We start from the raw sequence: 12,478 nt of genomic DNA, 5'->3' as shown, positions 1-12,478 counted from the left end.
TCAGCCTTTTCACCCATTGTACCACTCTTAGGATAAGGCACTGTCTGAGTACCACCAGTCACCCAGCAAGGTGTCAAAAACTTGACCAAAAAAAAAAGGAAAAAAATGATAAAGTACAGGTAGTCCTCGACTTACAACAGTTCGCTTAGTGACTGTTTGAAGTTACAACAGCACTAAAAAAAGTGACTTATGACCATTTTTCACACTTACTGTATGACTGTGGCAGCATCCCCAGGGTCATGTGATTTACATTTGTATGCTTGACAACTGATTCATACTTATGACATTCAGTGTCCCAGGGTCATGTGTTCACCTTTTGCAACTTTTTGGCAAGCAAAGTCAATGGCTGTAGGGTCGTGGCCAGCTCATCACTCAGGTTGCAGGGTGCCTGTGGGGGGGGGGGGAAATCTGTGGGTCTCTAGTAGAGGGGGGTGGGTGTCTTGCTTCCCTCCCTCTCTCCCATTCTTCCTTCCTTCCTTCCTTCCTTCTTTCCTCTCACCTTTCACCCTTTCTTTTCTCTTTCCTTCTTTCCTCACCTTTCTCCCTCTTTTCCCTACTCGCTCTTCTTCCTTGCTTTCTCTCACATTTCTCTCTTCCCTTCTCTTTTCTTTCCTTCCCTTTTTCATCCATTTATTTCTTTTCCTTCCCTTCCCCATCCACGCACTTTCCCTTTCCCTCCCTCCCCATTTGGTCAGCCAGTAAAATTCTCTGACGAATCCCTCCAGTGGAGTTTAAAAAAAAGAAAAAAGGAGAGACAAGGCAGCTTTCTTAACCAGGCACCCTCCAGCGGGTGGGCGCTTGGTGTCCTCTCTCGCCAAAAAGAATTGTGGGAATCGGGTGACCTGGAGGACCACCTGGTGTTGCCGGAGCTCCTTAATGTTCCCGGAAGGACGAGGGGGTTTCTCTGGGGACGTCACTTTACTACCTGACAGGTAGAGACTCGGGGCTGCTCCTCTTTTTGATCCTGGCTGGGAAAAGGGTGTGTGTGTGTGTGTGTGTGTGTGTGTGAGGAAAAAAGACGGAACTCAGGTGCAGGATGCGTCTCCCCACTCCGGAGAGCCCCGCTCTCCCCAGCGCATTGCTCCCGGCCTTATTCGTAGAAGAGGAAGGCCGCCTGCCGTGCTGCCTCAGGACCCTCTGCGGAAGCCAAGAGGACTGGGAGTAAAAGCGCAGCTTTAGCCGAGGAGTTCAAGGAAAGGGAGCGCTCGGGGGTGAAGAGCCCGAGGGCTCCCCCAAGGGCATCTGGCCCGGCCCTCTGCAGTTCAGCTATGCTACCGCGAGGCCCCATTGGGGGCGGCACGCTCTGGCTTCCCGGGCTTGGCTGGCAGAGGGCAAGCGGTGCCCGCAGGCCACCCAGTGCTCCCACCTGCGCCAACCAGGCGAGCCCAGGGAAGAGGAGCCGGACGGCCGCCTCTCCCCACCGGGCCCGGCGCCTACCCTACCTGGCCACGAGGGAGTGGCGCCTGCCCGCCTCGCCGGGCAGCTGCTGCTCCCTCCCTTCCCGCCTGCCCGCTGCCCTTCGCCGGCCGCCGTGTAGAGAAGTCGGGCCGAGGCCGGGCAAAGGTCGCAGGCGCTTCTCCGCTGGGTGTGTCGGCCATCAAAACTGTGCCACCTGTGCCCCCTCTCCCCTGGCTGTCACTCTGGCTCCAGGGCTGCCCACGGACTTACCTCCTCCGCTTTGTGCCACTTCAGCTGTGCGCCCCATCGGCCCGGCCATGTCACTGACAGAGCTCTACAGGGGATCGCCAGTGAGGAGAATGGGGGAAAGGCGGCGGGCCTGGAAATGGCCCCGACCGCTCCGGAGGGCTCCCAGCCTTCTGCTGGCCTCCCGGCGGCGGCTCCAGCTGGTGAAGAGAGCTGGAGTGGGGGGGGGGGCGGCCAGCCTGGAACTGCCCCTGACCTGACCACTCCAGGAATGGTTCTGTTCTTCAAACAGAAGAAAAGATCTGTAGCTGGTGACGGTAGAGTCCTTTGTGCTTTCTGAGTTTGGCTATTTTCTTGCAGACATTTCATTACCAAATTAGGTAACATCATTGGGCACTCATTGGGTAATGAAATATAAAAATCACAGGGACAAAGAAGCAAGCTTTTGATCTGCCTAGCAGAAGAAATAGATCTGCCTATTCCATTTCCGGCTTTCATTGAACATCTTAGGAGTGGCATCTAGTGAAAGCCGAGACGCTGGGTGGTAGAGCCTTCTAAGTTTTTTCTCCTCATTTGTCCTGCTTATTTAAAATTCTCACAATTCATGAGAGCAGATGAAAATTTCCCCTTGTGGGTCAAATTCGGAAGCTAAGTGTCACCTGCCACTTCAGCCACAGGCAGGGCCTTTGATTTTCTAACTCAAATCTTTTCTCCATTACGCCTCCAAATCCCCAATATTTTCCTGTTCCAATAAATTCCACGCACAGGTAGTCCTTGATTTACAAGCATTCATTTAGTGACTGTTTGAAGTTACAACGTCACTGAAAAAAGTGACTTAGGACCGTTTTTCACACTTAAAACCATTGCAGCATCCCCACGGATACATATGGATGCTTGGCAATTGGTGTTTATTCATGGTTACATGTCCCAGGGTCATGTGATCACTTCCCAGGCAGTTTCCAATAAAGTCAATAGGCGAAGCCAGATTCAGGTAACAACTGCATTACTAAACTGTGGCAAGAAACGTCATAAAATGGGGCAAAACTCACTCAACAACCGCTAATTTTGGGCTCAATTGTGGCTGTAAGGCTGTACTTAGCTCTAGACGGTCTTCAAGAAATCTCTGGTTCCTCCACCCCACACCCAGAAGGATTGTGGGGAGGCCAGGAAAGGAAGGGAAGTGAAGGCATCAAGAGATAGAAGGTGAGTCTATCAGTAGCTCATCTCATAAATAGCAGCTCAACTCCGGTGGGGAAAATCCTGTGGCTGGGAAATTGTTCTTGCAGTTTCCAAGATTCTGTATTTGTCCCACCGTAGCTTTAAAGCATTCCTGAAATCTGATTATCTTGCTTCCATAATCTTCTCCATCTATGTGGGGCTTGCCACCTTATTCTTAGGGGTGAGGGGTGCAACCTATTCCTCCAAGCTGATACTTCCAGCATCTTAGTTGCCTTGTTTTCACTCTCAGTAGCTGTCACCTAAGCTCACTTTTGCCAAAAAGAGATTAACTAAATTAAGCAGTGGAACAGCTTGCCTTCAGTAGTTGTGGGTGCTTCATCACTGGAGGTTTTTAAGAAGATATTGGACAGCCATTTGCCCAGAATGGTAGAGGGTCTTCTGCTTGAGTGGGTTGGACTAGAAGGCCTCCAAGGTCCCTTCCAACTCTGTTCTGATTGATTTCTTATTTAATTAGCTGCTTATAACATAACGCCCTGCCAGTATCTAGATCTTGGGATCAAAAGCCTTCATTATGTCCTGTGTGATTAAAGAGAGCTGAATCTGCAACTTCCTTCTTTTTTCTCTACCCTCAGGTGTGGTATTAGGCGGCAGTGGGAACCGATCAGTCCGTTTCCGACCCACTCTAGTCTTCCGAGACCACCACGCACATCTTTTCCTGAACATCTTCAGCGATATTCTGGCAGACTTCAAGTAGCCGAATCCTACCTTGCACTGAGAGAAGCCAAATATCTTCCCAGAATCGAAGAATAGTTTATTTAAGATCATAAATATATATGTATATACATATTATATATTCACTAATAGGAAAGTTGGAATTCATAAAGTGCTTCTTTTTTAATATTGGTTTGATCATGCTCAATCTTCAGCACAAACTGCTTCTGACTAAAAAAATCTGGACATGCCTTTGATGTCCCCAGCCATTTCCTTTGACCTAGCAAAAGCTAAATGATTGGTTTCGGGTTTCAAAGTTTGACCTGGAATTTGAATTCCTGGGTATGTTTTCTTGCAACGGGTTTCTAGCGCTCAAGTCTGTTGAGGCCTTGGAAAATGCACTTCTACTGCCATGGATCCAGACCACTGTTGATAGAGATGATGGTACACTTCCAAGGAGAAAGCAACAGTTGGACCCACCCATGTTCGTCTCTGGAATCCCTTTGCCCAGCTTCGTCTCTCCTGAAGAATACATTGAAACTCAAAATGCAAAATCCCTCCAAGTCACATGTCTGCTAATATCAGACTATTATTTCACTGCCCTTGAGGGTCTACAGGAATCTCCAAAAGGTGATTATGGATCTTGGAAGAGTCACAGCATCTTTTCCAAGTCTTGATTCTTATCTCTTTTTTTTGCCTAAATGGATTGGGGACTTTCCAGTTGCCAACTTCCTTCCCTGCTTTGTTGCTTGTAAACCTATCACTGGCATTGCTTTTATTTTACATTTTTCAGCCATCTTTGCTTGGACATGCTGATGGCACTTCCTTTGGTGACAAAACAGGGTTTTTTTTAAAAAAATCAGAAGACCAACCCCAAGTGCTGGAAGGACTCTTTGACAGAAACAGGGTAGAATTTTTGCAATTGTGGGGGTCAAAGGAACCAGCAAAATGAGTAAACCCACCACCTACTACAGCTGTAGTACATTGTTTGGGGCTCCATAATGGCACCCAGTCCTCCCCAACCATGACTGCAGCCTCCAGAACCCTGAAAGCTGTGGTTTTACTGCATTTTTTTTAATACAGCAGAAGGGGAATTTGCATTGGGGAAGGATTGTATGAATTCTAGTGTAGTTTTAATTCAATTTGGCTTAGCTTCTGTTCTAGCTTTGTACTTCATTTGACGCAGAATCCAAAGCTCACACATGGACCTTGTGAGCAGTGCTGCCTCCTTCCTACCCTCCATGAGCTTTTAGAGGGAATTATCCCAGTCAGGTTGCAAAATGAGGGCATTTATACCCTTGGCAATCTGTGATTTGGCCCCAATGTTTGCTGTTTCTGCAGCCCTCCCATTCATGAACTGAGATCAGTTTTGTCCAATTTTTGAAGTAGTTTATGAAGAAGTTGCTTATGAGGGAAAAGTTTATAAGTCTGAGTTTTGAAGTCTTTCCAACAGGAAACCTGCCTCTTGAAGGGATTGGAATTGAAGCAGACATCTCTTCCTGTTCCAAACGAAGCCCTCATGAAAACATTTCTACCATTTCAAACTTTCTCCTGTGCTTTTTAACAAGAATCCCAACCTGCAAGATAGTTTATGAAGAGGTGGGTGTGTGGATACTAAAAAAAAAAAGTATTGTGATACACTTCAAGTGACCTGGCTATCCTCGACTTATGACAACTGAGCCCCAAATTTCTGTTGGTAAACAAGAGAGTTAAGTGAATTTTGCCCTACTTTATGTCCTTTCTTGCCACAGTTAAGTTGGTAACTTAATGGCAGTTGTTAAGTTAGTAGTAACACGATTGTTAAGAGCATCTGGCTTCCACATTGACTTTGCTTGTCAGAAGGTCGCTAAAGGGGATCATGTGACCCCATCATAAATTCAGGCCAATTGCCAAATGTCTGAATTTTGATCATGTGACCATGGGGATGCTGCACCCTCTGCAAATGTCATTGGGGCAGAATATCTTCCCCCTTCCCTACTTCTGTCTTCTCAGGACAAACTCAGAAATAGGATGGGAAGTCTGATGTCCTTTGGGAATATAGATGAGAAGAGGACGAAAGACCGGAAGCTAACAATATTAAATCTCTCCAATCCCTCATCCCCACCAATAACAACTCTGAAGGCCAAGAGGCTGTCGCCCGTTTGTAGCAATAGTAGTTGGAGAATGCCAACTCCCCCCCCCCAAAAAAAAAAAAACTGGCAAGGGGCCACTTGGGGTTCAAAAGACTACAGAAGTTCAGGTTTCATTCTTGTAAGAGCTGGATCTAGTGAGACAGAAATGAGCAATTCTCAGGCTGGACAAACCTAGAGCAGATATGTCCCCTTGAGGCTGCAAAGAAAATAACCAAATTTCCACAGTGTTGGAAAGGGACTAGAATTTAATCTATGTAAAGTAAGGGATATGGAGAAATAATTGACTTTTTGTCTTCTGCAGTAGGCAAATCTTCTACATATATATGGCTTCTTTCTTGTCTACAATAAAATAACTAATTTAGCTGTGTCAGATCTCTGAGCTTCTGCTGTGAACATGGGGGTGAACATCAAGTGAAGTACCTAGAAGTTGGTTGGATGTGAAAAAGTACAAGATCTACCTACTCATATTCCCAGCATTTCAGGAGGACAATCTACAGTTTAACACCAATATTAAACATTGCAGGTCACAAATACAGATCACACTGGTAATCACCGAAGTTATCCATTTTGCTTCAATATTACCCATGCTTTCAGTGCCCTAGGGTTTCCTGGGTCATGGTGATGCCACTCTCTTGGGAATGAGCAATTGGTGCAAAAAAACGCAAAGGCCAACCAGCACATAGAGCCCAAATACAACCAAGGTGGTAATCCTTTGGTGCCCAAGACATTTTTTTAAGTTGGCACTGGATGGGCACACAAGTTCATGGTGTTCCATTTCTGAAAGAGAAAAGGGGTGGAGAAAGAAGAGAAACTTTCTAGTTTTAGTGGTTGGTGGTTCCCCTCCAAGACCAAATAACCATCCCAAGATCAAACTCAAGTGAAGAAACCAAGTGCTGCTCATCTACAGAAATGTCTCTTCTTGTATCAACAGATCTCTCTGCCCCTCAACCAAGACTTGATCTACACAAGCCTTTATGGCCTCCTTTGCTCCGTACAGAAGTCCATAAAAGGAAAAGGGGACCAACAATAGAAACCATATCCAGGTTATCTAATGAGCACCCAATAGCTCTCCCTTCATCCAGGTTATTTTCCTTTGCACAGGTTCTTGATCTGCTGACTTTTGGCAACCTCCAAGTATCCAAACACTTGATTGCCTCCATCTGGGCTCTTCTGTATCACGTTTGGAATTCATTTAATATTTAAATAATAATTTAATATCTTTATGATTCAGTTAAGGAAGAAAAGATTTAGGAAAAACAGGCAAACTAAATTCGAGGACATTGTGCAATGAATGGCATCTGACATTGTTCTTGATTGAGCATTTTTATTTATTTATTTAATTAATTGGATTTATATACCGCCCTTTCCCGAAGGACTCAGGGCAGTTTACAGGGTATTTAAAACAAGAAATACAAAAGTTAAAAACAATTAAAAATAATTACAACAGTCCCTGATAAAGTAAAAAAAACCCAATTAAAATTAAAATTCTCAGCCTGGGCCAGAGAGCTCGAAGAGCCAGGTCTTCAGGTCCCGGCGGAATGAACGGAGGTCGGGGGCAGTCCTAAGCTCCACGGGCAGCTGGTTCCAGAGGGCAGGCGCACCCACTGAGAAGGCCCTCCCCCTGGGTGTTACCCGCCGGCAATCTTTTACCGGCGGCACCCTGAGAAGACCCTCCCTGTGTGAGCGCACTGGACGAAGGGATGCTGGCAGCAGGTGTTCCCTCAGATATCCCGGACCCAAGCCATTTAGGGCTTTATAGGTCATCACCAGCACCTTGAATCTCACCCGGAGGGCAACCAGAAGCCAATGCAGCTCGCGGAGTAGAGATGTTACATGGGAGTATCAGGAAACCCCCATCACAACTCGTGCGGCCGCATTCTGCACCAGCTGAAGCCTCCAAGTGGTCCTCAAGGGCAGCCCCATGTAGAGAGCGTTGCAGTAGTCTAAACAGGAGGTCACGAGCGCATGAGTGACTGTGCGTAGGGCATCTCGGTCCAGGTAGGGTCGCAACTGGCGCACCAGGCGAACCTGGGCAAAAGCCCCCCTGGTCACAGCTCCTATATGGTCTTCAAAATTGAGCCGTGAATCCAAGAGGACGCCCACGTTGCGAGCCCTATCAACGGGGGGTAACACCTCACCCCCCATCGTTAAAGGTGGAATGGTCTGGTTAACCTGAGATGCCGATATGCACAGCCACTCAGTCTTGGCAGGATTGAGATGAAGCCTGTTTCTCCCCATCCAGACCTGGACCACCTCCAGGCAACGGGACATCACGGCGAGGGCATCGCTGGGTTGGTTCGGGGTGGAAAGTAAAAGTTGGGTATCATCAGCGTACTGATGATACCCCACCCTGAAACCACGAATGATCTCACCCAGCGGCTTCATGTAGATGTTGAACAGGAGGGGCGAGAGAACCGACCCCTGAGGAACTCCACAAACAAGAGGCCTTGGGGTGGATCTCTGCCCTCCTGTCAACACCGACTGCGAGCGGCCCAGGAGATAGGAGAACCACCGTAAAATGGTGCCTCCCACTCCCAACCCCCTGAGACGCCGCAGTAGGATACCATGGTCGATGGTATCAAAAGCCGCTGAGAGATCTAATAGGACTAGGACAGAGGAACAACCAGTGTCCCGAGCCCGCCAGAGATCATTCACCAGCGCGACCAATGCCGTCTCCGTGCTGTGTCCGGGCCTAAAACCCGATTGGTATGGTTCCAGATAATCAGTTTCCTCCAGGAACAGAGGAAGCTGATGCGCCACCACACTCTCAACAACCTTCGCCAAAAAGCGAAGGATGGAGACTGGACGATAATTATTTAAAACAGCCGGGTCCAGGGCAGGCTTTTTGAGGAGGGGTCTCACCACCACCTCCTTCAAGGCGGCAGGGAAGACACCCTCCTTCAAAGAAGCAGTTATTACTGCCTGGAACCAGCCTCATGTTTCCTCCCGGGCCGCATAAACCAGCCAGGATATCTCCACTTTTTCAACAGAATTTGAAATTAACATTCTTTATGGCAAAAATCTCAGAAGTTTCTGATAAAGCAAACCAGTCTTTCATTTATTACAGATCCTATGAGGAGTGTTCATTGTGTAGTATCACCAGCATTTATCTCTTTTTTTTCTGCTTCTGTGTTCTAGCTATTTTTTTTCTTTCTGTCTTTTCAACATCCGACTCCCATCATGCAACATCCACCTCTCACTTTCTTCTACTTCCCATGTTTCTTTCTCTCTTTCCATATTTCTATAGTACATTCTTGTTCCTTCAGCATTCTAAGGCTTGTGTTAAGGCATACAATTCACACGTTTAGGATGACCCCATTAGTGGCAATCCCCTTGTTTCCAACAATTTTAATGCATGCAATTCACAAATCTGTGCAAACCAACTTAAAAACCACTTTTCTGTTTCTCCCTTCTATTATCCATTCATTCACTGCTCTTCTGCCACTCTGGCCTAACTTCTGTCTTTTCTTCTTCCACAGCTTCTATCAACTTTTGCATGAGCCAACTGTTTCCCTTAGCTATTAATCAGTCCTCTACATTTCTCCAAAAGTATTGAAGATTCCATAATCCTTTTTGGAGTCAGTGTATATGTTCCCCTTTTCCTTTATTAACAATCTCAGAGCCTGTTGTAAGGCATAAAATCCACAGGTTAGTGCTGATTAAGGGAGGGAAATTCTCCCAGCTTCCACTTCCATTTTCTTTCCATTTACTATCCCACCTTCATTGTGGTTGTTTTTTTCCCCAACTACTTTGCTATGAGCAAGTGGATACCTCCTTTGGGCTTTCTGATTTAAAATTACCCACACTTAACTAGAAATGCTAACCACCAAGACTTCCCCAAATGTTAATTTAAGACAAAAATGCCACTGGCTGCCTCTTTCCCTAATAGTTTTGCATGCAAATCATTAGTCAAAACAACATAGCCATTCACAATCCTAAAAAAAAATCTTCCCAACTCCTTCCCTGTCCCAAACAAGGACAGAATTGCAATTCCCCCAATTCTCCCAGATATCACCTTCCATCAATGTGTCCTGCACACAGACACAAAAACATCAAAAAAAAACCTCCACAAAAAATTAGAGTAATTTTAAAGATTTCCAAAAAAATTGTCCAACAATTACTGTATCCTCTTTCCAAAGAAAATTACAAGCTGAAACTGCAAGAGTGGGCATTACATTTCACACCCACCCCCCTTCCTCAGACCAGAATTCTAAGCAGAAAAAAATGGTTAAAATGACCAGCCCCCCCCCCTCTCTCTCTCTCTCTCCCTCTCTCACTTTACAGGGGAGGGGGGGAAGAGAAAGAGACAGGAGTAAAAGAAATTTTACAAAAATCTCACCACTAATTTTTTTTGCTGTCCTTCACATGCATTTTCCATAAATTCTCTCACACATTGTCCATGAAACTTGTCTCATTGTTGTTTTTTTCATTTACTTTTACAACAATAAAATCTGCAATTTACTATTACTTTCACAGCCTGGGACTGGTGGGGGTGAGTGATGTTTGAAGGCTAACACACACATTTACATATCAGCAAATTAACTCATTCACTTCCATTCTGACTGCTTGCATAAACAATTTCACATACAAAAAATTCATTTCATACTTTCCCCAGACAAACCATACATTGTTAAATAAGGCCTTTTTGTTTGGTGTTATCAGAGAGGATTTTGACCCTCTTCCAAGTCTTGGAAATAACACAGAACAACACAGACAGACATATATACACAGATACTATTAAAACAACACTTATTTACACATGGCTTGTCTTACAAGAGGTGAGAAAAATGATGAGGTGATTCCAACCGAACATGGTTTGTATAGGGCCCTTTAACCATCTCCTATTTTTCTCACCATTCCAAGTCCAAGCTTAATGTTCCAAATGTCCAAATATATATATAACAAAATAAAACACACATATCAATTTGGGGTTTTAGGCCAAAACAGGTCTCCCCTTTTAATTAAAAAAGGGGAAAACATTTATGGTTACCTCCAATTTATCCCACCAACTTCAAAAGACAGTGGGGAAAGACTAAAAGGAATTTTGAACCTGGGGTCTTTTGCAGGTGTAAAGGGGGAGGGGAAAAGTAGCACCCTCCTCACCTCACCTTTGACAAAGGGAATTGAATAGTCCAAAGAGCTAGATTAAAAGAAAAAGAGAGAAGAAAAACTTGCTTTTATTTCTCAGAATGGTCTTTTCTTTAGGTTTACAACAACAACTACAACAATTGCCCATCTTCTTGGAGAGTTTCCCTGATTATGGTTCCCTGAGGTTCTCGATCTTATGGCCACTCAAATTTTTTTAACACCAGTTCGCTTCCCTTCAGGCTGTCCTTTCCCCTCGCGGGTTAAGGAAATGCAACCTTTCAGTATTCCCAGTATTCCCAGAACACAGCCCATCACACTCACACAGCCATTATCGCAGAAACCTCCCACAATCGCTCTCCTGACCACCCAGGTACAATTGCGTGCTTCCCTCCTTCGGGGCAAAAGTTTCTTACCTGGGCCAGTGCACTGGGTTACCTGGTCCTGGGCCTCAGTTGTTGACTCTCTTCCTTTTTCCTATTCTTTGATTTTGTAGACCAGAATTGTTAATTTAGTTTGGCTCGGAGCCTGCAATGGGAAGCTAGATCTCAGACAACTCCAGGCAGTTGAAATCAACAGGCGCGCCCCTGGACTTTACTGAGAACAGCTCCTCCTTAGAGGCTCTTTCAAGCCCCACATTTGGTCGCCAAGATTGTGAGATTTAAAAACCCAAAATTTGATACAACTCAAAAACAAGTCTGGTTAACAAAAACAAAGAGTTATTGAAAAGAAATTGAAAATAATAAAGAAAATAATAAGAAAGAAAGCATTTGCAAATGCGGCCTCTTAGACCCTTCCCAAGTTGGATTGGGTTTGAAGAGCGCGCCGAGCAAGTTTCAAAGCAAGCATTTATACTTTCTTTTCTCGATACATGTCCCCCCCCAAGAAACTTAAGTTAGTCTTTGAAGTCATTTACATTTCTAAAAGATCTTCTTTGAACCTTTACTTCCAAAAGACTTATTGTAACAACTTCCTTACATCCATCACTACACTATCTTGTTTTACTCACCTTCTTGAGGTGAGTATCCTTTTTAACATTTCAAAAGAAATTTGTTGATTACCATGTGTGAATTCTCTGTCTAAGCAGGAAATAGATGGCCCCCACATCTTAGTGTTACATTTGATAAAATTCATTGGTGTTACATTTGGTACCATTTATAAAAGAATAACCTTTATTTATTTTCATTTAATATCAATATTACTAACATCAAGCTTAAGCTCCCTTCAGTATCAAAAGTGGTTTTTATTTTGAAAAGGCAACCTGACTGATTTTTTGAGGAAGAAGACATTTTTGCTTCTTTTCCTAGAACGGGGTAGGCAACCTCGGCTCTTTTATGACTCATTTATTTTAATTCCATTTATATCCCGCCCTTCTCCGAAGACTCAGGGCGGCTTACAAGCTTAGCAGTAGCCTTCATTCTATGTATATGCCTGCTTATTAGGGCTTTCACACACATCCCAAGCGGCATTATTACAAAGTCAAGCTTAATTGCCCCCAACAATCTGGGTCCTCATTTTACCTACCTGGGAAGGATGGAAGGCTGAGTCAACCTTGAACCTGGTGGGACTCGAACCTGCACTAATTGTAGGCAGCTGGTGTTACTTAAGGAGACATTAGCCCACTGCTCCACCAAGGACTGACTCAGGAATTCTGGGAGTTGAAGTCCATGAGTCATAAAAGAGCCGAGGTTGCCTACCCGTCGTAAAAGCTTCCTCAGTTATTGACA

General features: G+C 45.0%; 1 protein-coding gene across 1 annotated transcript in view; it reads left to right on the top strand.

Annotated features, from left to right (window-relative positions):
- Nucleotides 1-6,033, top strand: part of ABAT (4-aminobutyrate aminotransferase) — an 86,991-nt gene extending 80,958 nt beyond the window's left edge. Inside the window, exon 16 of the mRNA XM_083372564.1 lies at nt 3,456-6,033. Within this exon, the coding sequence (XP_083228690.1) occupies nt 3,456-3,577 (122 nt within the window). The 3' untranslated portion in view covers nt 3,578-6,033. The remainder of the gene's footprint in view (nt 1-3,455) is intronic.
- The last annotated feature ends 6,445 nt before the right edge of the window (nt 6,034-12,478 follow it).

This window comes from Vipera ursinii, assembly GCF_947247035.1.
Source record: "Vipera ursinii genome assembly, chromosome: 13".
NCBI classification, from domain to species: domain Eukaryota; kingdom Metazoa; phylum Chordata; class Lepidosauria; order Squamata; family Viperidae; genus Vipera; species Vipera ursinii.
This window is presented reverse-complemented; position numbering and strand designations above follow the sequence as displayed.